The following is a 21,529-nucleotide window of genomic DNA, read 5'->3' as shown; positions in this document are numbered from 1 at the left end:
ACCACAAGAGTTTGATGACAGACTTCATTCCTATAGCTTTCTCCACAAGCCACAAAACTGTAAAAGGAACTAAAAGTGAACTGAAGTCCCCTATTCCCCAATTCAGTGGGACAATGGAGGTGGTCAGTATAAGGATGACTAACAAGTTAATAGAACTCAAATAGACGGATGTTACTGGAAAATCCTGTTTTGAATTTTATTGTATTATGTTTTTCATAGATGACCATTTTTTTTGCCCACTAACTGCAATTACACAGGCTCTCTTTGTTCATTGTAACATGTAACATGTAGCGAACAGAAGGATGATATAAGAAGTAGAGAATTCTTCTAGGGGAAAAAAATTGCTCTTAAGCAGAAAAAAAGCACTGCTCGTCACTGAACACAAAGCATTATTGTGTAAAGAAAACAGAAAGATCATATCGAAACAAAGAGTTATTCAGCAAAAAATCTGTCCGTCGTAAAATGCTGTACTACCAAAAAGACATTATTGTCTAGTTCTGGAAATGAGCATGGGGTGAAATGTATCTGTGCACAAAATGCCTAATTTCTTCAATTATTCTTGGTTGGTTTATGCCAGTACAAAAGTTGTTTACATTTGGGGAAGAAGCAGAGTAAGTTAAACAGTTTTAGGCTCCATGCACACAGAAGCTAAAAAAAGCGATAAAAAAACGCCAGTAGCTTTGCAGGGAGCCTTTTAACGTTTTTTAGCGTTTTTGCAATAGCTTTTATTATCGTTTTTCAGTGTAGCGTTTTTTAGCTTTTTTTTTTTTCAATGGATAAAAAAACGCTAGAAACGCTGGCGCCAGTTTTTTTTTTGCGTTTTTCTGCATTTTTCGACGTTTTGCATTTTTTGCATTTTTCCAGCCGAAAAACGGCACTTTGAACGCAAATTTCGGGTGTTCAGAAAAAAGCCAATAAACTCCAAAGCTTGGAGCATATAGGCTAACATAGAGTTCAGTTTATGGACTTTTAAAAAAAAATGCCAATATGCCAATAAACTGCAGTTTATCAGCTTCTGTGTGCATGGAGCCCTAGGAATGAGGGCTAGTTTGGGATGTATTTGTGATAGATGTGTAGCCCCTCAAAAGCAGGCCAATATAGAGGGTGCATACATAAAAAAAAACAAAAAACAAAACAAAACAAATGCAAGCTAAAATGTAGCCATACTATGTCCACCAGTTCACAATACAATGCATTCAAAAGGAAATATTGTCATAGATGCCATGGGCCAGATTCACAGAAGAAATACGCCGGAGTATCTACTGATACTCCGGCGTATTTTCAAATTTGCCACGTCGTATCTTAATTTGTGATTCACAAACAAGATACAACGGCTTTTGGCTAAGATCTGACAGGCTTACGGCTTCGTACGCCTTCGGATCTTAGGCTGCAATACTTCGGCCGCCGCTGGGTGGAGTTCGCGTCGTTTTCCAGCGTCGGGTATGCAAATTAGCTTTTACGGCGATCCACGAAGCTACTCGCGTGCGTTACGTCGTTTTTTCCCGTCGCAAAGTTAAGCAATCTTTTTCATGGCTTAACTTTACACCAGCCATGTTAAAGTATGGCCGTCGTTCCCGCTTCGAATTTAAAAAAAAAATTCGGCGTAAGTACGTTACGCACGTCGGGGCGCCGTAATTTCACGCAAAGCACGTCTGGAAATTTACTAACGGAGCATGCGCAGAACGTTCGGCGCGGGAGCGCGCCTAATTTAAATGGTACACGCCCCATTTGAATTAGGCGGGCTTGCGCCAGACGTGTCTACATTATTCCGCCGCAAGTTTAGACTCAAGTGCTTTGTAAATCAAGCACTTACGAGAAAAACTTGCGGCGGTGTAACGTAAAGACGATACGTTACGCCGCCGCATTTGTACCTGAATCTGGCCCCATTTTGCTATGTTATGAATTCCAATAGGGATAAGCTTGTGTTGTCCAAAACTGGAAGTGAGCCGTCATTATTTGACCAATGAGCTGCAGGTTCCCCAACCTACAGCAGACATACTGCACCCAAAGGGCGGAGATGTTTGTGACATCATTGGCATAATATGGCCATATTAGGATAATGATGTAATGTGTATCCCCGACCCCTTTGTGTACATCAGCTTGTTTGTCCAGGAATAAAAAAAAATAAAAAACAAAACAAAACAAAGGCACTTCTAAGTGCAGTATTAAAAGACTTTAATTGCCCAAAAAGGGGAAAGCAGGGGGTGTAGCAGACCCATAAGGACCCCAGTATAGTTGCTTATGGTTTTAGCTATAGAAGAATAAAGAGCCAAGCCATGAACCTTGACCAGGATTGACTTATTTATGTTTCTCTTCTTATTTCTTTTTTTTTTTTAATTCCCCTTTTTTTTTTCTCTTCCCCTCCCTCTCTTTCATTCAAGTAGAATAAATGCAGTGGGTAGGGACAGAGCAGACTCACTCCACCGCAGCCAGGGGTGGTGTGGAGGGGGGTGGGGGAATCGGTGAGCTATCAACCTCTGTTTTATTTATTTTTTTATCTTTTCTCTTTCTCTTTTTTCTTATTTTTCACTTTCTTTCTCTTTTGGGGGGCGGGGTAGTATAACTGATAAACTTTTGATAAGACAATTTTGTACCTAGTTCTTTCCTGCAATGTTCATTTGTGTCTTTTATGGAAACGATGGAACATAAGAACGTACAATGCTGAATGGAAAGTTGAAGTCAATAATAAAATTTAAAAAAATTGATTATTGAAAAAAAAAATCCCAAAAAGGTAAATAACACTTACTAGAGATCAAATAAAACAAGGCTCATCATGGTGCATGAGAAAGGATTTTCAGTGCCAGGGCTATTGCCGCATACACATGACCGTTATTCATGTGTATGCGACAATAGCGTGTGATTTGTCATGTGATTTGTCGTGATTCTTCTCAAGCCTGCCTTGCATACACACGTTCGTGAAAAAAAATGCTCAAGCAAAGCGTGGTGACGTACAACACGTACGACAACACATACAATGGCACTATAAAGGGGAAGTTTCATTCAAATGGCGCCACCCTTTGGGCAGCTTTTGCTAATTTCGTGTTACTGCGTGTTAGTAAAAGTTTGGTGAGAGACGATTCGCACTTTCAGTCTTCGTGCTTTTTAATCCGTTACAGCATGATGAATGTGCTATCTCCATTACAAACACTAGTTTTACCAGAACGAGCGCTCCCGTCTCATAACTTGCTTCTGAGCATGCGCATTCCCCCCCCCCCCCTCGTTAAAGTGTACACACAACCGTTTTTCACGACATGAAAAAGAACGACGTGAAAAACGCCGAGAAAAAATAGAGCACGTTCTAGAAAAAAATTGGGCATTTTTCTCATCGAGAAAATGCTCTAGACTCTAGAGCCTACACACAATCGTTTTTCTTGTGTGTACGCGGCATATGGGTTATTTTTCATAACCCATACTTCTCCTTTTTAGATATGATACCCTTTATTGATAGTGCAAAGACCACATTCCAATGGTATGAATGCATATATCATTAGTGCAGACTCCAAGCCCATCACCCTGTTTGTCCCAGGTCCTATTACCGATTGGGTGCAGAGCAGCCAGTCACACAGCAGTTTCTCAGTCTCTCTATTCAATAACCAGGCAGAAAGTGTCTCTTTAGAATCTATTTCTTGAAGAACTTGGAAAGGGTATAGGCTGAGCCTAATAATACTCCAGAACTAATGCAAACTTTAACAGAGGAAATTCTCTATTGGTAGTTACTCTCTTCAAGATAGGCCTCTAGTGTAAAAGGATGTGGACATACAGCTCAGGGGGATCCCACAATGGAAACAGCCCTAAGCCAGCAAATCCGGAACAGTCTCTCCAAAGAACAAAGGATGTCTAACAGCAACAGCCTCTCCAGGATCTCTCTCTCAGGTCTCTACTCACTGTGTCCCTATGTACATGGATGCCTCCTTCTAGTACCAGCCAGACCCTGTACCATGAGCAACCGTCAAGATCCTCAGCAGGCTTTCCCTTGACATGTCTCACAGCTTTGGCAATAGGCACCCCAGCTCTCCATTAACTAAGACGAATGCTTGCTGATGAACCTCCTGCAGTCTTTAGCTAGGTAGCCTAAGAGGGTAGACAACCCCTCCAGGCTGGACCTCTCCCCACCAGGACAAGGGCCCTGCTATTCTAGGCCCCCTGCAGGTCACACCCTTGAACAGGGATTGGCTGAATCTACATGAATATTCAGCCTATGGTTTGCCTCTCACGATCCAATATATTCCATAACTTACTGGAATGCAGGGGGAAGTATATGAACCTGCAGACAGTGGTACCCAGAACAGCCAAAAGTAATCATATTCTGCTCCACTGGCTACAGAGGAGCCAAAAAATAAACGTACCTATTGGCAACCTAACTAGGAGGGTGCTGAATATTATTTAGGCACAAGTTCCAGACTACACTAAACAGAACTATGCAGTTCTGCATTTTAAGATGGTGCCCAGGGAAAGCTCATAGCTGATACTGGATAGCATGTACAGTCCCCACTGGGAAACAATGGATCGCTTATGTCAACTCCCTTTTCCTTAGGGAACAATTGGCCTACCGGCGCAGGAATACTGTGCAAAAGTTCAACCTTATCTGGCAAACTTGGCTGGATGATCCCAGTCTTGCCCCACCACAGTTGGTGATGGACAGGCTCCTGCAGTAGTATGCCACTGAGAATTATAGGGAAAGCAGGTGGAGGTGGAGATGAGGTGAAGGGGAGGGGAAGAGGGAGGGGGGGATGGAGGGGAGGGGGAGAGGGAGGGGGAGAAGGGAAACGCAGGTTTAGGGGGAAAAAATATGTTTTATTGTTCCTTCTTTCTTAAGGTTTATGTTGTAGCGCACTAAGTTCCGCACAATCCATTGGCTGACAAAGTGTTTAATACTAATGTTCCACATCCGGTTTAGAGTGCTAGTTGTTGGTTTAGAACAGGGGTCTCCAAACATTCAAAACAAAGGGCTGGTTTATTGTCCTTCAGAGCCTTGTAGGGCCGGACTTTGGCCAGCAGGAGTGGAAATTTTCCTGGCATCATTGTTGGTAAACATCTGGTATTAGGGGGAGGAATAGTGCCCCATTGCTGGTATCATAGGGAGGAATAGTGCTCTATTAGTTGTGTCAGTGGGAGAAATGGTGCTCCATTGTCGGTGTCAGATGACAGAATAGTGTCTCGTATCAGTGGGAGGGATATTGCCCCAAGGGCCTGAAAGAGGCAAGCAAAGGGCCGCATCCGGCCCTCGGGCCACAGTTTGGAGACCACTGGTTTAGAAGAACACTGCAATATCTGTAATGTTTCCTGTAATTGCTCACTCCTTATGTATGACTGGTATAATCTGTCATTTATGTTGCCTTTACTTATTTGATACAGTGAATGTATGTACTAACAGAGCAACCTAATAAAAATTTTTGGATAAAAAATAAATAAAAAAAGATGGTGCCCAGGACTCGAGAGGTTAACATTGTTACCAATGTAACCAGAGGGCACACAGCTGAAAATGTTAACACTGAAAAAAAACTCTATTGTTGGTTGCAATGAGACTGCCATGCATGAATGGTATTTGAAGTAAACTAGCCAGTAAGGCCTCACACACAAGGGCATAAAAAATTCCACTTTTACACCCATTCAGAATTATTTTTTTATGCCTTTAAATGCAGTTTAACGTTAGCCCATGTGGCCATGCACATTAGGCACTTAGATCCATATATTTAGAGCAGTGGATCTGTGTGTGTAAACACACAGATCACGGTTTTTGCTCTGTCACGAGCAATCCCCCCTAGTGGCCTAAAGTCAAAGCAACGTAAGGTAGCGTGGCTTCGCCAAGCAGTGCCATTCTGCCGCAGTAAAACTGCGTCGGCTGGTCGGCAAGCAGTTAAATTGCTTCTTACTGTGTTTATTTTCTGCCTCCTTGTAACATCCTCCATGAGCTTCTGGACCTCTCCTTTTGCCCTTCACTTATGTTTGTTTGGCACGGCAATGTGCATTAGCTGCCATCATGTGCACTGCTCTATGCACACTATAAATCCCATAGTCGAAGAAGGGACACCCCTATGTGCCCAAAGTGTAAAGTTCAGCAGGGGGATTTCATACACTTGATTTGGAGATGCCCAAAGCTTCACAGGTACTGGGAGGAAGTATCACAGTGTATCACTAGAGTGGCACAGGTACCAGTCCCATTGGATCCCCTAGTATACTTGTTAGGGGCCATTGATCCTAGAGAGTATACAAAAGGAAAGTACTATATGGTAACAAGACTGTTGTATTTGGCAAGAAAACTCATTGCACGTTATTGGATGGCCCCGGGGGCCCCCACAGGGAGGCAATGGATTGCATATGTCAACTCCCTGTTGGGCAGAGAACACCTGGCCTACAAACGAAGGAAAGCAGAGGGTAAATTTGAGGAGATTTGGTATTCCTGGTTGAGAGATGCGAGTGTCGCACCACCTAAACTGGTGATGGATAGATTCTCTATGTAGTACGGAAGAAGGGAAGAGACTACTGGAGGAATAGTTTGGGGAGAGAAGAGTCTATTTGGGTAGAAGCAGGATGGGAGAGGCTGAGGGGCTGAATTAGGGGAGGATCCGCCCGTCTCCGGCGGGGAGGAAGAGGAGAGGGAGGGAAAGGGAGGGGGCGGGGGAGATGCATCTCGAAAAGAGAAGATGCATCTCGAAAACGGTAAGTACTGCTCATATTTTAAAACAACTAGCTGATTCCCCTAGACAAAACGAGCAGGAATCTAAGGGGAGAAGAGAAAAAAAACCCATCATTGGGTGAACTCCCGCTTTAAGTTAAGAATACATACTTGAATAGATTTCTTTTTTGTTTTGTTGAAAAAAAATCATTCCCCTCTGGTTGATCAACGTATAATGCAAGGATTTTACCAAACTTTGTTGCAAATACCTACCGGTTTCTGCTCTGAAGAAAAAGCTGGTTGATATCAATGTGCAGAATGAATCTGACTAGGTGTGATGTTTTCCTTATTATTCAGCTATTGCACTTGCAGTGTTCTAATGAAAAATGTAGTGCCTGCTTCCCTTTAGAGGTGATTAACTCTTTGGAAGTATTTCAGAACATTTTTCATTTTTGTTGCAAAGGAATGCCTAAAATCTGACCTGTATCTTAGTGCACAGTTCTGAGAAAATCAATGAGCCAATGACACAAGCAGGAAATTACATTTTTGGAGGCATTCTGTACACCATCTGCTTACAGAACACCTCCAGGTTTGCAAATTGCATTGCATTTTAAATTACAGCACTGCAATTTGCAAAGCAAAGGTAATTTTTAATAACATTACATTACAATACGACTTGCGCAGCCATTGTATATGCTATGTTTTTCTTTTCTATTTTTTTTTCACTGGATCTCTCATCTCTCATGAACTTTTCATGGCCTGTCTGACTGAGCACAATAATTATAGTTTGCTTATTTACTTTCATTAAAAGATATCAAAGTAAGAAATGTTCATGGTTATGTATCACACTTTACACAATTAAGATTTTTGTTTGATGTCTATCATTACAGTCATTGCTAGACTGTTATTCAAAATCTTTAAGGAAGGCTTACTGACTAGAATGACACCAGCAGATTGGCATAAAGCTAACGTGGTACCAATATTGAAGAATGGGTACAGATACAGACCTGGAAACTACAGGCCAGTCAGCCTAACGTCAATAGTTTGTAAACTATTGGAGGGGATGATAAGGAACCATATCCAGGAATTTGCAGATAAGAATAGCATCATTAGAAGTAACCAGCATTGATTTATGATAGATCGTTCTTGCCAGCAGTGGCGTTGCTAGGGGGCAGGGGGTGAGGTCCACACCCGGATCTTAATGCATTCTATTTATTAAGATAAAAAATCTTCTGTGTGCAGCAGCCCCCTAATACTTTCCTGAGCCCCATCTGTATCCAGCGATGTTGCACAAGAGACTCGGTTGTCTGGGACTCACCCTCCTTTTTGGCTTAGACAGCAGCGACACGCCATTAGCTTCCGCTGCTGTCCATCAAAGTCAGCGACCCAATAAGGAGACAAAGGGGGCGAGACTGGGCTGCAGCTCCTTGTCTGAATGGATACACGGAGCTACGGCTCGGCTCGGGTAACCCATAGCAAGCTGTTTGCTGTGGGGGCACTCAGCAGGAGGGAGGGGCCAGGAGCACTGAAGAGGGACCCCGAAAAGATCAGGATCCAGGATTCTTTGTGCAAATCCACTGCACATTGAAGGTAAGTATGACGTGTTTGTTATTTTAAACAAAAAAAAAAAAAAAACTTTAGTATCACTTGAAGTTTACTATGTGGACCACTTATGTATTTATACATGTTGATCATATCCCCCCTTAATTTCCTTTTCTCAAGAGAGAATAAATTCAGTTCACCGAATCTGTCTTCATAGCTGAGCTTCTCCATGTCTCTTATCATATACACATAATCCAATGAGAGTGCCCAACATATGTCTAGGAGTCCAAGGTAATTGAATTATAAAATGATTCATAGCAGAATAAATCCAAAGCATTTCGGAGGCCAAACACCCTCATCTGTCATCAGGGTTTAAGAATTTTGACAGTAAGCAATGCAGTGGCGGCTGGTGGTATATTTTTTTTGGGGGGGGGCGGCAAACAATGCACCCACAGTCACCCGGACCAGACCCCAACCCCCCTAACCCCCTCAGTTGGATGGTTAGTCGGTCACCTGCCCCGCACTTGCCCCATCTAGGTCACAGGCAACGTTTCCTCCAGGCGCCGGGCGGAAGTTTCCCCTGCGTCTCCTCCTCCTCCTCAGTACGTCGGCTTCCATTGTGTGTCTCCTCCTTCCTCCTTCTAGGCAGCCAATAGGATCGCTTCTCCTCCCGGCAATCAGGTGATGCTTCCTGATTGGCCTGGAGGAGTATCAGGAAGACAATAGTAAATATTAATTTGCTATTGTCACACAACTAGGTGGGCTCATGGCGTAGTGCTCTGTGCCCCGAGCCCACCCTTTTTTTAAGCCAATTAGAGCCTCAGGCTCTAATCACTTGCTTCTTAAAAAAAACAAAAACATTGGAATCCATGATTCCGGCACCCTGCATGTCGATTAGGGACAGGGCACATGGATTAGGTGGGCGGTGTCCCTGCGCCTCATATGGACGGGCCGCCACTGAAGCAATGTATGGCCAGCTTGATGCTCAACTTTAGGCACAAATCTTTCAATAAAAAAAAAAATCCCCATTTGCCACAAATTATAGTAATCCACTTTATGTATATCAAATGTTTTTGAAAGCCCAGATATTACCTTGAAAAAGTAGCAGTGACATCATCACTTTGCTACACATTACTGGAGCAGTGAGAAGAGCTGTGGGAGGGGCCTAGCAAGGTCCACCTATTACCAACTGCCTGCAGAAAACTACAAGAGGGGCGGAGACAAGACCAGTCACCCTGCAAAAGCAGATAGAACAGCAGTGAGCGGTCTTTATTACAGGAAGCTCCTGAAGAGGCAAAGCTCGACAAAGGAGCGCGACTGCCACAACACACGCAGTACGCCCGCTCGGAAACGCGTCGCCTTCCAGTGACGTCACTGCCCCTCGACTGCTCTGACCCACCATACTCCAGGCCTCGCTCTGAAGCTCCCCCACCGCCGCCGGCTATTACCATCTATAAGCGGTGAATGATGCTTCCATGCAGCACAGCGCCCCAGCAGGAGAAGGAGCAGATGGACTGACCTGAGTATCCCCTTTTCATGGATTTTGTACAATGCCTATCTTTACCTCGCTAAATGTGAGTTGCCTGTACTATCTTGATTATTAAATTGTTTTTAAAACGTCTACGACCAATGGTATAAGTATTCATCTAGGCTGCATACATTTTCCCTGGATTTTCTCTAATACTATTTTTTCCTACGATCATCAGCTCATAGTGGCCAAAATGACGTACAGGTTTCCCGAAATACCATCAGAAAATGTGCTGTATTTTTGCCACTAGGTGGAGCTGACGTTCAAAGGAAATCAGTATTTGAAGAAATACAAATACAGGGAAAATGTGTGCAGCCAGGACAAATGCTTGTAACAAATTGTAGATTTAGACTCGTGTTCAGCTGTTACTAGGACAGAATGTGAGGGTGAATCTCCCCAAAGGGACATAGATGGCAATGAAAACTCTAATAGAGGTTATGAGACTTCTCAACTTCTATTTTTGACTCAAGCTCCATTTTATATTGTCAAACAGTGTTGAGACATTTGTTACCAGTTTCTGCTTCTACCTTACCTTGTAACTTGAGTTCTTGTTCCAAAATCAAGGGATCTCATGGACTGCAGCACTTCAATACAACCCATGTACTGCAAAACAAGAGCAGAGATTCAGTCTGTATAAAACAATGTATATTTGGTCAATAAACACATTACCATACACATTTTTCAATGTCTTACATGTTTGTAGTTACATAACTAAAGCTACAGTATAGGGAGGTGTATACATACCAGGGGAGGGCTGGCATCCTTAGGCCTGGGGGGGCAAGTCCAGTCAAGTGGCCTATTGAACCGCCAAATCAGCTCACCATCCATGGTCCCAGGGGCGTACCTAGAACATTTGGCACCCGGGGCGGATCTGGCACCCCCCACGTTAAAATGTAAAAACATCCCACTGTGCCCCTGCATACCTCTGCATCCTTCAATATCTCTTTGTTACTACTATGTACCCCCTCTCCACAACTGCACCTCTGCGCCGGCCTGAGACCCCCCCAGTGTGTAGCACCCCGATGCAGCCCGCCCCCCGCCTCCCACTTAGTACGCCTCTGCATGGCCCACCTGTTTTTTTAATGCAGCCTCACCAGTGCCCATCAGTGCAGCCAACTACAGTGCCCATCAATGCAGCCTGATCAATGGGGCAGGTTACATGGGGTGTATGGGGGGGACGGCCTCCTGGGGGGGTAATGGTCCTGGGGTCAAGTTGCAGCCAGCGCCCAGCCCTGCAGCCATGCATTTCGACTCCCTGGCAGGCACTACCTCTGCCTGCTTCCAAGAATCCGGTCCCAGGGAGTTGTAGTTTCCACTGCGCTGCTCTGATTTCCACCCACCGGGAGCTTGAGCGTGGACTACAACTCCCGGAATGCAACCGCTAGGGGTCAACCGATGTGGCCGTGCCCCCGGCCCGATTTTCCTAGAGCAGAATAAAAAAGAAAATGGTAGTGGGCAGAGGCTGCCGGCCGTTTTGAACATAAGTTAGAACGGCCTGGGAGGCAATTGCCACCCTACCCCCTGGCCCAGCCCTCCCCTGATACATACCATGGGCAGATGGGCCTATTTGTTATTGGAAACTACGAGGTAGATTCACAGAGAGCGCCGCAAATTTAAGGCGGCGTAGCATATCGTATTTACACTACGCCGCCGTAAGTTAGCGAGGCAAGTACATGATTCACATAGTACTTGCCTGCTAAGTCACGGCGACGTAGCGTAAATCGGAGCAAGCGTAAGGGCGGCTACTTCAAATTTAGTTGAGGGGGCGTGTTTTATGGTAATGGAGGGTGACCTTACGTGATTGGCGAAATTTACGAACGGCGCATGTCCGCCTACATATCCCAGTGTGCATTGCGGCTAAGTACGCCGCACGGTCCTATTGATTTCGACGTGGACGTAGATGACGTAAATCCCTATTCACGGACGACTTACGCAAACAACGTAAAATTTTCGAATTTCGAAGTGGGAATGGCGGCCATACTTTAACATTACTATTCCAACTATTTGATGGAATATCTTTAGGCCTGATAATGCGTTATGTAAACGGCGTATCTGTACTGCGGCGGCCGGGCGTACGTTCGTGAATAGGCGTATCTAGTGATTTACATATTCTACGCCGACCGCAATGGAAGCGCCACCTAGCGGCCAGCCTAAATATTGCACCCTAAGATAGGACGGCGCAAGCCATCGTATCTTAGATAGGTTTAAGTGTATCTCTGTTTGAGAATACACTTAAACTTAGGTCGGCGCAGATTCCGAGTTAGGTCGGCGTATCTACTGATACGCCGACCTAACTCTTACTGAATCTAGCTATACATCTTTGGATCAAGACTTGGTTGGCTCTCCTCCATCCAGCCCCCTGCCTGAATCCCTAGGGACTATGCTTCTGCAAGCGTTAACATTTATTGATGCAATAAATGTCAGTGGGCTTTGCTAATTAATAGGTCTCCAAAATCAGAGAAAGAAAAGGAAAACTATTCTCTGAATGTGCAAAATGACACACTGAGCTTATGTTACCTGGTCACCACTAGAAAGGTGACATATAATAAGAAGGCAACCCTCTTCACAGGGGTTTGGGAAACCTAAAGATAAAATAGAGAGCCTCTCTAAAGCTTGGTTCACACTAATGCGACCTGAAGGTTGTGCGACTTAGCCAGGTGACTTCCTGGTGATTTGCTGGCGACTTGAGTACTACTTTGATGCAACTTTAGAAGTGACTTTCAGGGAATGTCTGGGTAATCTTCCTGTAATGTTGGATCCAAATCACATCAATATAGGCGAGGATCCGACTTGGAGTTGACTTCCATTAAAGTCTTTGGCAACAAGTCATATAGAAGTCACCTTGAAGTAGTACAGGAAGTAGTACAGGAAGTCGGAGCGACTTCAGTAGTGCTAATTAGGACAGCTCTCATTGACTAACATGGGATTTCATATGTCATGCGACTTGGGGGTCTCACAAGTTGGATCCCAATTTGCGGCAGTGTGATGCCCCGTACACACGAGCCGTTTTCTCTTCAGAGAAAAAACTATGGTTTTCCAGACGGAATTCCTCTCAAACCTGCCTTGCATACACACGGTCACACAAAAGTCCGATGAACTTTTGACTGCCAAGAACACGGTGACATAAAAGACTAAGATGAGCCGAGAAAATAAAGTTCTATGCTTCTGAGCATGTGTCAAATTGTTTCCCAGCATGCATGTTTTTTCTCGTCGGAAAAGCATACAGACAAACGGTTTTCCCGCTAGGATTTTTTTCTGATGGGGAAAAAAGAGATCCTGCGCTCTTTTTTTTTCTGGCAGTTTTCCTGTGGGAAAAAGTCCGATGGAGCATACACACGGTCGGGATTCCCGACGAAAAGCTCTCATCGCAGTTTTTCCGATGGGAAAACTGGTCGTGTGTACGGGGCATGAACTGAGCCAAAAGGTGAAATCCAAACAGTTATAAAAACAATAATTAAATAAAATTTGTAATGGTTTTGGATACATTTTATTGCATCTGATCTGCAACTTTTTTCCTTAGGCTTCTTTCACACTATGGATTGTATGTCCGTTTTATAATATCCGTATATCCGTACACCTATTAACAGACGTTTATTAACGAATTTAATAACGGATACATACGGATAAATATTTTACCATTCTTCCTTTATTGAAAACGGATAATGTTTATCCGTATATATCCGTATACATCCGTTATATCATTCCTTTCTAACGTCCGTTAATAAAAACCATTTCACCCTTTCTTGAAGTCCAGCTCCAGAAGTCTTTACTGAGCATGCTCAGTAAAATTAACGGACATTTACGGAGACATTTACTAACGTCCGTGCGCCATAGACTTCAATGTTAAAATATAACGGACGTTAATATATCCGTTACTTGCAACGGACAAAAAATGGACAAAAAATAGTGCAAGACCCGTCACATATTCCGTTATAACTAACGTCCGTACGTTATAACGGACTATTACGGATCTTTACGGAACATAAAAAAATCCCATAGACTTTAATGATATTTTATAAAGGACGTATAACTTCCGTTTTTTAACATTATCTGACGGATTTTAATACGGATTATTAAAACGGATTTATTTTGTAGTGTGAAAAGGGCCTTATATTACAGTACAAAACTCCAGGCCATACTCAAATGATGTCATCCATTCAGTTTATTCAAAAGCACCAGTGAGATCTAAAAAAGCCCCATTACACACCTCTGCAACAACAGATTAGTTATACAAATGTGATCTACTACTTACTGTTATCAGCGAACAATAGATCACTATTGCAGTGCTCTGTTGCTGCAGGGAAAGGGGTGGCGGCTGATAATTACACAGACTGTCAAAATTCTCTTTTAAGCACAACAACATAGCAATTTTGTGAGGATCACAAGTCTAGGAATTGATTAATTTAATCTGTATAAATCTATATAAACATTTAGCACTTGTGATCCAGCTATACCCCTTCGTTCCCTGCAGCACAGCAACAGATTATTGCAAGTGATCTATTGCTTGCTGGTAACCACAAGTAATAGATCGCATTAATAACTCATCTGTTGTTGTAGAGGGTAGGGCTTTTTTATTTCTCAGTCAGACGGACCTGATCCAAATCTGCACATGTAGAAAAGAAAAAAGCAAACAAATATTAAAAAAGTATAAAAATTATAAATAAGTCAGAAAAAGATCCTACCTCCATCTCTTCTCAGCCATGATGAAGCGCCCCTTCCCTTTTCCTCCCATTCCCTTCTGTTCTCTAACTTTTCATTTCTGTGTCTTCTCCTCAGCCCTTTTTCTCCACCAGTCACCCATTTGTTTTTAGCATGTAAGTGTACTTGTTTCCAGTGTACCCAATAACCATACACCTATATTTTCCACAACCTATAATAATGATATACTGTACTTTCTACTTTCATACTAGTCCTTGGGACAATGTCAGTGTGTGACGAAATGTGTTGGATGGAGCGACGTGCTGACGTCACCATGCTACGTTAATCCCAGAAGGAGGGGCTGCTACACGGAGCCGGCCGGCTTATAACTTTCATGTGAGTTTTAAAGTGTTTTGATGTAAGTGCAACTTTTTTATTTAAATAAATGTTAGAAGGATTTTATGCTATAGCAAGTTTTATTTTTTGGATCTTGACGACTGAGTTTCACCAAGTGGCGGATTTTCCTACTTCACACTAGGTCCCCTTAGATGGATAGAGGCCCTGGGTTTTGAGCCACAAGCGATATTGATCTTCCGTAATAGGAGGTCAACATAAGCTGGTAAGCAAGAACTTTGTAAGGCTGAGGCATTCACTAAGGATCACGTACCCTTTCTGGTGACGGGTGGTGTATCTGTTTCATCACATTTGGACTTCCTTCCTTTTATATTACATTTTTTACTGTATTTTACGTATTTATTTTTTTGGTTTCAGCGCAACTCTATAATAAAAATATATCTAGTGCTGTGTGTATCTCACAGGAGAGTTGCTGCTTCAGGATTTTACATTTCTCGAAAATAGTGCAGTTTTTCACTCTTCAATATAATCCTGGGTTGTTTAATATATGTCAAGTTTTGCTGTTTTCTTTTTGTACCGCAGATTGTCCATGATTACTGTACACTCAGTTCCTTTACTTTTGCATTGTAAAACGTTTAATATAACAAGAGTGAACAAAAGAAATTGCAATAAATCCACTAAAAATAAAATAATATATGTATGTTTTTGAGTAATGGTAAGCTAAAAAATATTCTCAAACATTCCAAGGTCAATTTTCTAGTCACCAAGATGAGTATATTTTGTGAATTTAAATTATATGTAATACATTGTAATGAATATATACTTTACAAAAAAACTGCTTTTTATCTACAAAAGTTCAGAATTTTCTCTATAAAGATTTATTTTGCATTCCCTTTTGTCAGCCAGACCTTTCTCCATTAATGTGCATAACATGGTGTATTACAAACTTCAAAGGCCTGACACCTAGTCAGCTGTCTTCATAAACCTTTGATCCAGACAGAAAACATAAGACAAAGATGTATTATAAAAGCTCCATCCCACATGGAAATCACAAGGGGGCTTTCGAAATCCAAAGCAATACCGAACTTGCGGCAAAAACAATACTGTACTGTGTAACTGGCGTCCTAGTCTTCTTGGAGATTCAGTGTTCCCAGTGTGTTGTTGGCTCTTTGAAATCGGCACCTTACTTGCCTGGAGCCATACCCTAGATTAGGGGGCAGATCCACAAAGAAATTACGCCGTAATCCGCGTTGAGTATGCAAATGAGCTATTTACGGCGATCCACAAACGTACGTCGGGCCGTCGCTTTTTTTTCCATCGTTTGCGATCGGCTTTTTCCGGTGTATAGTTAAAGCTACTATACTGAGGCGTACTCAATGTTAAGTATGGCCGTCCTTCCTGCGTACAATTTTGAATTTTTTACGTCGTTTGCGTAAGTCGTTCGCGAATAGGAATTTGCGTAGAATGACGTCACCGTCGTAAGCATTGGCGGGTTCCGGTTTAATTTCGAGCATGCGCACTGGGATACCCCCAGGGACGGCGAATGCGCAGTTCCAAAAAAACGTCGTTTACGTCAGGGCACGACGTATTAACATAAAACACGCCCCCATTAGATCCATTTGAATTCCGCGCCCTTATGCCGCGAGAGATACACTACGCCGCCGTAACTTACGGCACAAATTCGTTGAGGACTCAAACAAAAGCAAAGTAAGTTACAGCGGCGTAGCGTATCTTACATACGCTGCGCCCGGCGCAGATGTATGTGGATCTGCCCCTAGAAGTCTCCAAACTATGGCCAGGGGGCCAAATGTGGCCCAATACAAGATCTTACCTGGCCTTATGCCCTATACACATGATCGGTTCGTCTGAAGATGGACCGTTTTCATCGGACGAACCGATCGTGTGTGGGCCCCATCGTATTTTTTTCCATCGGTGAAAAAAAATAGAACCTGTTTTAAAATTTTCTGATGGTTAAAAAAACGATAAAAAAAAAACGATCGTCTGTGGGGAAATCCATCGGTCAAAAATCCATGCATGCTCAGAATCAAGTCGACGCATGCTCGGAAGAATTGAACTTAATTTTTCTCAGCACGTCGTTGTGTTTTACGTCACCGCGTTGGACACGATCGGATTTTTAACTGATGGTGTGTAGGCAAGACTGATGAAAGTCAGCTTCATCGGATATCTGATGAAAAAATCCATCGGTCCGTTTTCATCGGATGAACCGATCGTGTGTACGTGGCATTAGGGTTGCCATCTGTTCGGGATTCACCCAGGCAGTCCGGGTTTTGAATCATATGTTCAAGTTTCAGGCAGACTGAAACCTGGACACATTATTTAGACTGGGCTGTGGCTCCCCAAGTAACCAAAATATTCACACTGTGAGCGGCTGTCTGGGGGCAGGTTTGGCATCACTTGGGGGGCAGGGCGATGATATCAGCAAGAGTAATTTGTGTTTGCTACGTCACGCTATGCGGAACCACATTAATACTCTATTCGGGGCACCCAAAGGTGTCCCAGGTTGCTAAAATGTTCAGGTTTGGCTTGAAGAAAAGGTGGCAACCATATCTGGCCTGCAGCTGATGTGCACAGCCTCTACTCTGATGGGGACCACAATATAGGGGGACCATTATGGGGACCCTGATATATGGGGGGGTCTGTAATGTTAGGGGGACTTTGATGTGGAAAGTAATGTAATGGGCACCCAGATTTAAAGTGGTTGTAAACCTCAAGCTTGCACAGTAGTTGTACCTACTGGTAAGTCTATAATAACGCTTACCTAAAGGTACTGTAAATATCTCCTAAACGTGCACCTGTTAGGAGATATTTACTATAAATGCAGCCAGAGACGTAAACGGCGCATGCGTTCTGAAGAAACGGTCACCTTCCTTCAGAATCCTGTGCTGTAAAGGACAGCTCCCCCACGCATGCGCAGGAGTGACGTCATCGCGGCTCCGGCCAGTCACACAGCCGAAGTCCGCAGACCCAGAAGGAAGACGGGTGAAGATGGAAGTCGCCTCAAGCAATGACATTGCTGGAATTCTTCGTTTTCAGGTAAGTTTGACATAATGTGCTAGTATGTGATGAATACTAGCACATGATGCCTTTTCCTTGCAGGTCTGGAAAAAAAGAAGTACCCAGCAGTTTACAACTGCTTTAAAGGGGAATTTGATGAAAAAGGTGCAGACTGAACATATTTTTGCTCAACCTTTAATAATAGCTCTTTGCTTCTAGTTATTTCAGAATCATATCATGCGGATTACAATAAGTTCCAGATAAAACATTTTTTTTTTAATTGTATTCATTCATTGATAAACAACATTTTTTTATTGCTTCCGAAATATTTGTGAAATTTATGGTGTGGCCCTATAAAAGTTATAAATACCCAGCCCTTTGCCCAAATGACCCTTAGCTAAGGCAGATTATACACATAGTAGATTTTCCAATGAACTTTCGTATGAAAATTCTCATCAGTACATTCGATGTCATGACAAATGTCGTTGGAAAGTACTTACAAAAACATTTGCTTTAACCACTTGACCTCTGGAATGTTTTACCCCCTTCATCCCCATTTTTTTTTGCTATTCAGCACTGTGCTAATTTAACTGGCAATTGCTCGGTCATGCAAAACTGTACGCAAATGAAATCTACTGTATATCATTTAGATATAGATATACAAATGGAGATTTTTTTGGTGGTATTTGATCACCACTGAGTTTTGTTTATGTATTGCTATAGAAACGAAAAATACCAAAAAGTTAAAAAAACAAGTTTTTCTAAGTAATAATCTTTCTTTATAAATTCAAGCCAAAATGTATTCTGCTACATTTCTATAGTAAAAATAACCCAAATCCTGATGAGTAGGGCTCCGTGCTTCTGCCCATTAGCCTACAACTGTGCATTTTTCCGCATGTATTACCCTGCATATGTGGCTCATTATTTTTTTGTTGTGTCCGTCATGTGTGTATCCCTGACATTGCCTTGTATCCTTGCTTGTGGTGCATGTTGCACCGTTTATTAACGTGTCTGTCATCCTTTTTCTTTATGCTCAATAAATGTCGTTTTTGATTTAAAAAAAAAAAATAACCCAAATCAGAGTACCGTATATACTCTAGTATAAGCCAAGTTTTTTAGCACATTTTTTTGTGCTGAAAATGCCCCCCTCGGCTTATACTCGAGTCGCCTTTTTGCGCCTGATCTCCCGGACTTTGGGGACCCGGTACCGGCCGGCCGTAGGTTCCCTGGACCCCAAGCTTGGCACACATATATTCCCACACTTCCTCTACAAGTGTTCAAAGTTTGTTGTCTGGGGGACCTACGGCCGGGGAGCACCAATTTTTCAAATTTGGACACCCCTTCTATATACTTCCATGTTAAATGTAAGTCTAGTGATGGACACATTGAGGCATGGACACAGTGAGGCATGGACACACTGAGGCATGGACACACTGAGGCATCGGCACAGTGGGGCATGGGCACAGTGGGGCATGGACACAGTGAGGCATGGACACAGTGAGGCATGGACACAGTGAGGCATGGACACAGTGAGGCATCGGCACAGTGGGGCATCGGCACAGTGGGGCATGGGCACAGTGAGGCATGGGCACAGTGAGGCATGGGCACAGTGAGGCATGGGCACAGTGAGGCATGGACACAGTGAGGCATGGGCACAGTGAGGCATAGACACAGTGAGGTATGCACATGGACACAGTGAGGCAAAGTGAGGCACAGTGAGGCATGCAGATGGACACCCTAGGCCAGCCCTCCAAATTTTCACTCGCCTGGTCGCATTTAGCAAGTTAAAATTTGGTGGGGGCGAGTGGAGAGGGGGCGCTGAGAGCAGATGAGTGACACTGTGCTCTCCAGCTGCCTGAATGATAGGAGTGCAGGCTCCGATGGCTGTTGGAGGGAGGATTTTGCTCCACCTCCCTCCCAGCTTTGTGATTGGCAGTTTCTGGCTCCTTTATGTGTGGGCGGGATGGGGATGCAGCAATCTTCTGAGATCCCGCCCACCTGCCTGAATAATCAGCCTGCTGACCCGCCCACTCGCCCGCCCATCTGCCTTAACTGCCCACCCATCCACCTCCCTGCACTCCTGAAAGAGATGTGAACTTATCAGGAACGAGTGTGTGCTGAGGTAAGCTCAGCTAACTGCTTCTTGTTTGATTGCTCCTTCTCCCTGTCCAGCACCATAGCGTTAGGGCAATGGCACTTGAACAGGCTGAAATTGAGGAAGGGGTTAGCATTACCAATGCAGGTGGGGGATGTGGGAGGGAGGTCAGTGGTAGTGAAAGTTAACCCCCCCACCTTGCATTGGTCTCTATGGCAGTGACATTTTAACCCACCACCCCCTTCTGCATTTGTGGTAATGTCAGTGAATGTTAACCCCCTCCCCCCACATTGGGGGTCATGGGAGGGGTTACATTTTAATGCCACCAACGTAGAAGGAGAGGGGGACATTAAAGTGGTGTTCTGCCCAAAAAAAATTTAAAACCAGCAGCGACACATACTGCAGCTGCTGGCTTTTAATAGGACACTTACCTGTCCTGGAGTCCAGCGATGTCGGCACCGCAGCTCATGTTTCCATCAGCTGTCAGGTGCTGCTGCTGACGCCATTGCGGGTAAGGTAACTGGTGGCGAGTAACTCTTAAGGTCTGGCTAGTAACTCGGGACTTGAAATTTTGAGCCCTGCCCTCGGCTTATACTCGAGTATATACGGTATATTGTTTGGTCTGTGTGAAAGTTATAGTCTTCAAAATATGTTCTATATATTTGATTGACGATCTATCTCATTTATTGAGGCCCTAAAATGCCAAGACAGTACAAATAACCCCCAAATGAACCTGTTTTGAAAAGTAGACAGTCCAAGGTATTTAGTAAGAGGCATGGCAAGTTTTTTGAAGTTGTAATTTTTTGTCTGTGGAAAAAAGATACAATGTATTTCTTCTCCATTAAAGAGAAGTAAAGCTAGGTTCACATACAGGTGGGTGCGGGAATACATACAATATGCATGTAACATGCTGCTTTTTATGCTTTTTAGCAGATGCGTGGTGGTTCCAATAATTCTAAATGACACGCCCTGCGCCTCTGAAAACACAAATACAGAAGGCCCTTTAAATGAATGACAGTCAAGTTAACCAAGCAGGTAGTGGGATTCAGTGGGCTGCTTATGCACACGGGCATAATAAAATACTGATACCTACACAGGATCAGGCTTGCAGAAAGATGTGTGCAGGAGCTTCCTTTAATAAAGGCAGGCTCACTACTGCCCTCTCTCTTTGTGCAGGGTGACTAGTCTTGTCAAATGCTTACTGCACATGCGCAATGCGTTCTAGCATGGCTGGCCGGTATGCGTTCCAATAGGTTTCATAATCTGACAGAACACAAAGGCGGCAGCGGACATGTTGTTACACCCAGAGAGGTCTTGAATATCGCACTTATTTAAGCAGTAAACTGAGCTTTCATATACAGAAATACACTATATCAACGTGACTCAGTGAGGGTGTAAACAATTTTTATTCTGCGCCTTATTAGTTTGGCGCTGAGCAGTGCGGGGTGTACCAAGATGGCCGTCGCCACTTTCAGACTGCAAACTTGGCACTGATTTTCAAAGTTAACATGAAAACAGTCTCACAGATGTAAAACACTGTATTCCAGTATATAAACTGACATTCCAGACTTGCCTGGGCGTAACAAGCTCTAGGTGTAACAAGATGGCTGCTGCCCCCTTAGTGGTCTGTCAGAATAGCCAACCTATTGGAAAGTGAACGCATAGCGGCCATGTGCAGTAAGCATTTTTCGGTGGTAACGTCACTTCCATTACAAAATCTGACAGGTCGCCTAATCTGACG

General features: G+C 43.5%; 1 protein-coding gene across 1 annotated transcript in view; it reads right to left on the bottom strand.

Annotated features, from left to right (window-relative positions):
• SHC4 (SHC adaptor protein 4) overlaps positions 1 to 21,529 on the bottom strand; it is a 142,945-nt gene that overhangs the window by 81,074 nt on the left and 40,342 nt on the right. The window contains exon 2 of the mRNA XM_040342647.1: positions 10,219 to 10,289. Coding sequence (XP_040198581.1) covers positions 10,219 to 10,289 — 71 coding nt within the window. The remainder of the gene's footprint in view (positions 1 to 10,218; positions 10,290 to 21,529) is intronic.

Source organism: Rana temporaria, chromosome 3 (genome assembly GCF_905171775.1).
Source record: "Rana temporaria chromosome 3, aRanTem1.1, whole genome shotgun sequence".
In the NCBI taxonomy this organism is placed as follows: Eukaryota; Metazoa; Chordata; class Amphibia; order Anura; family Ranidae; genus Rana; species Rana temporaria.
Note: the sequence above shows the minus strand (reverse complement) of the source record. Positions and strands in the feature narration are given on the sequence as shown.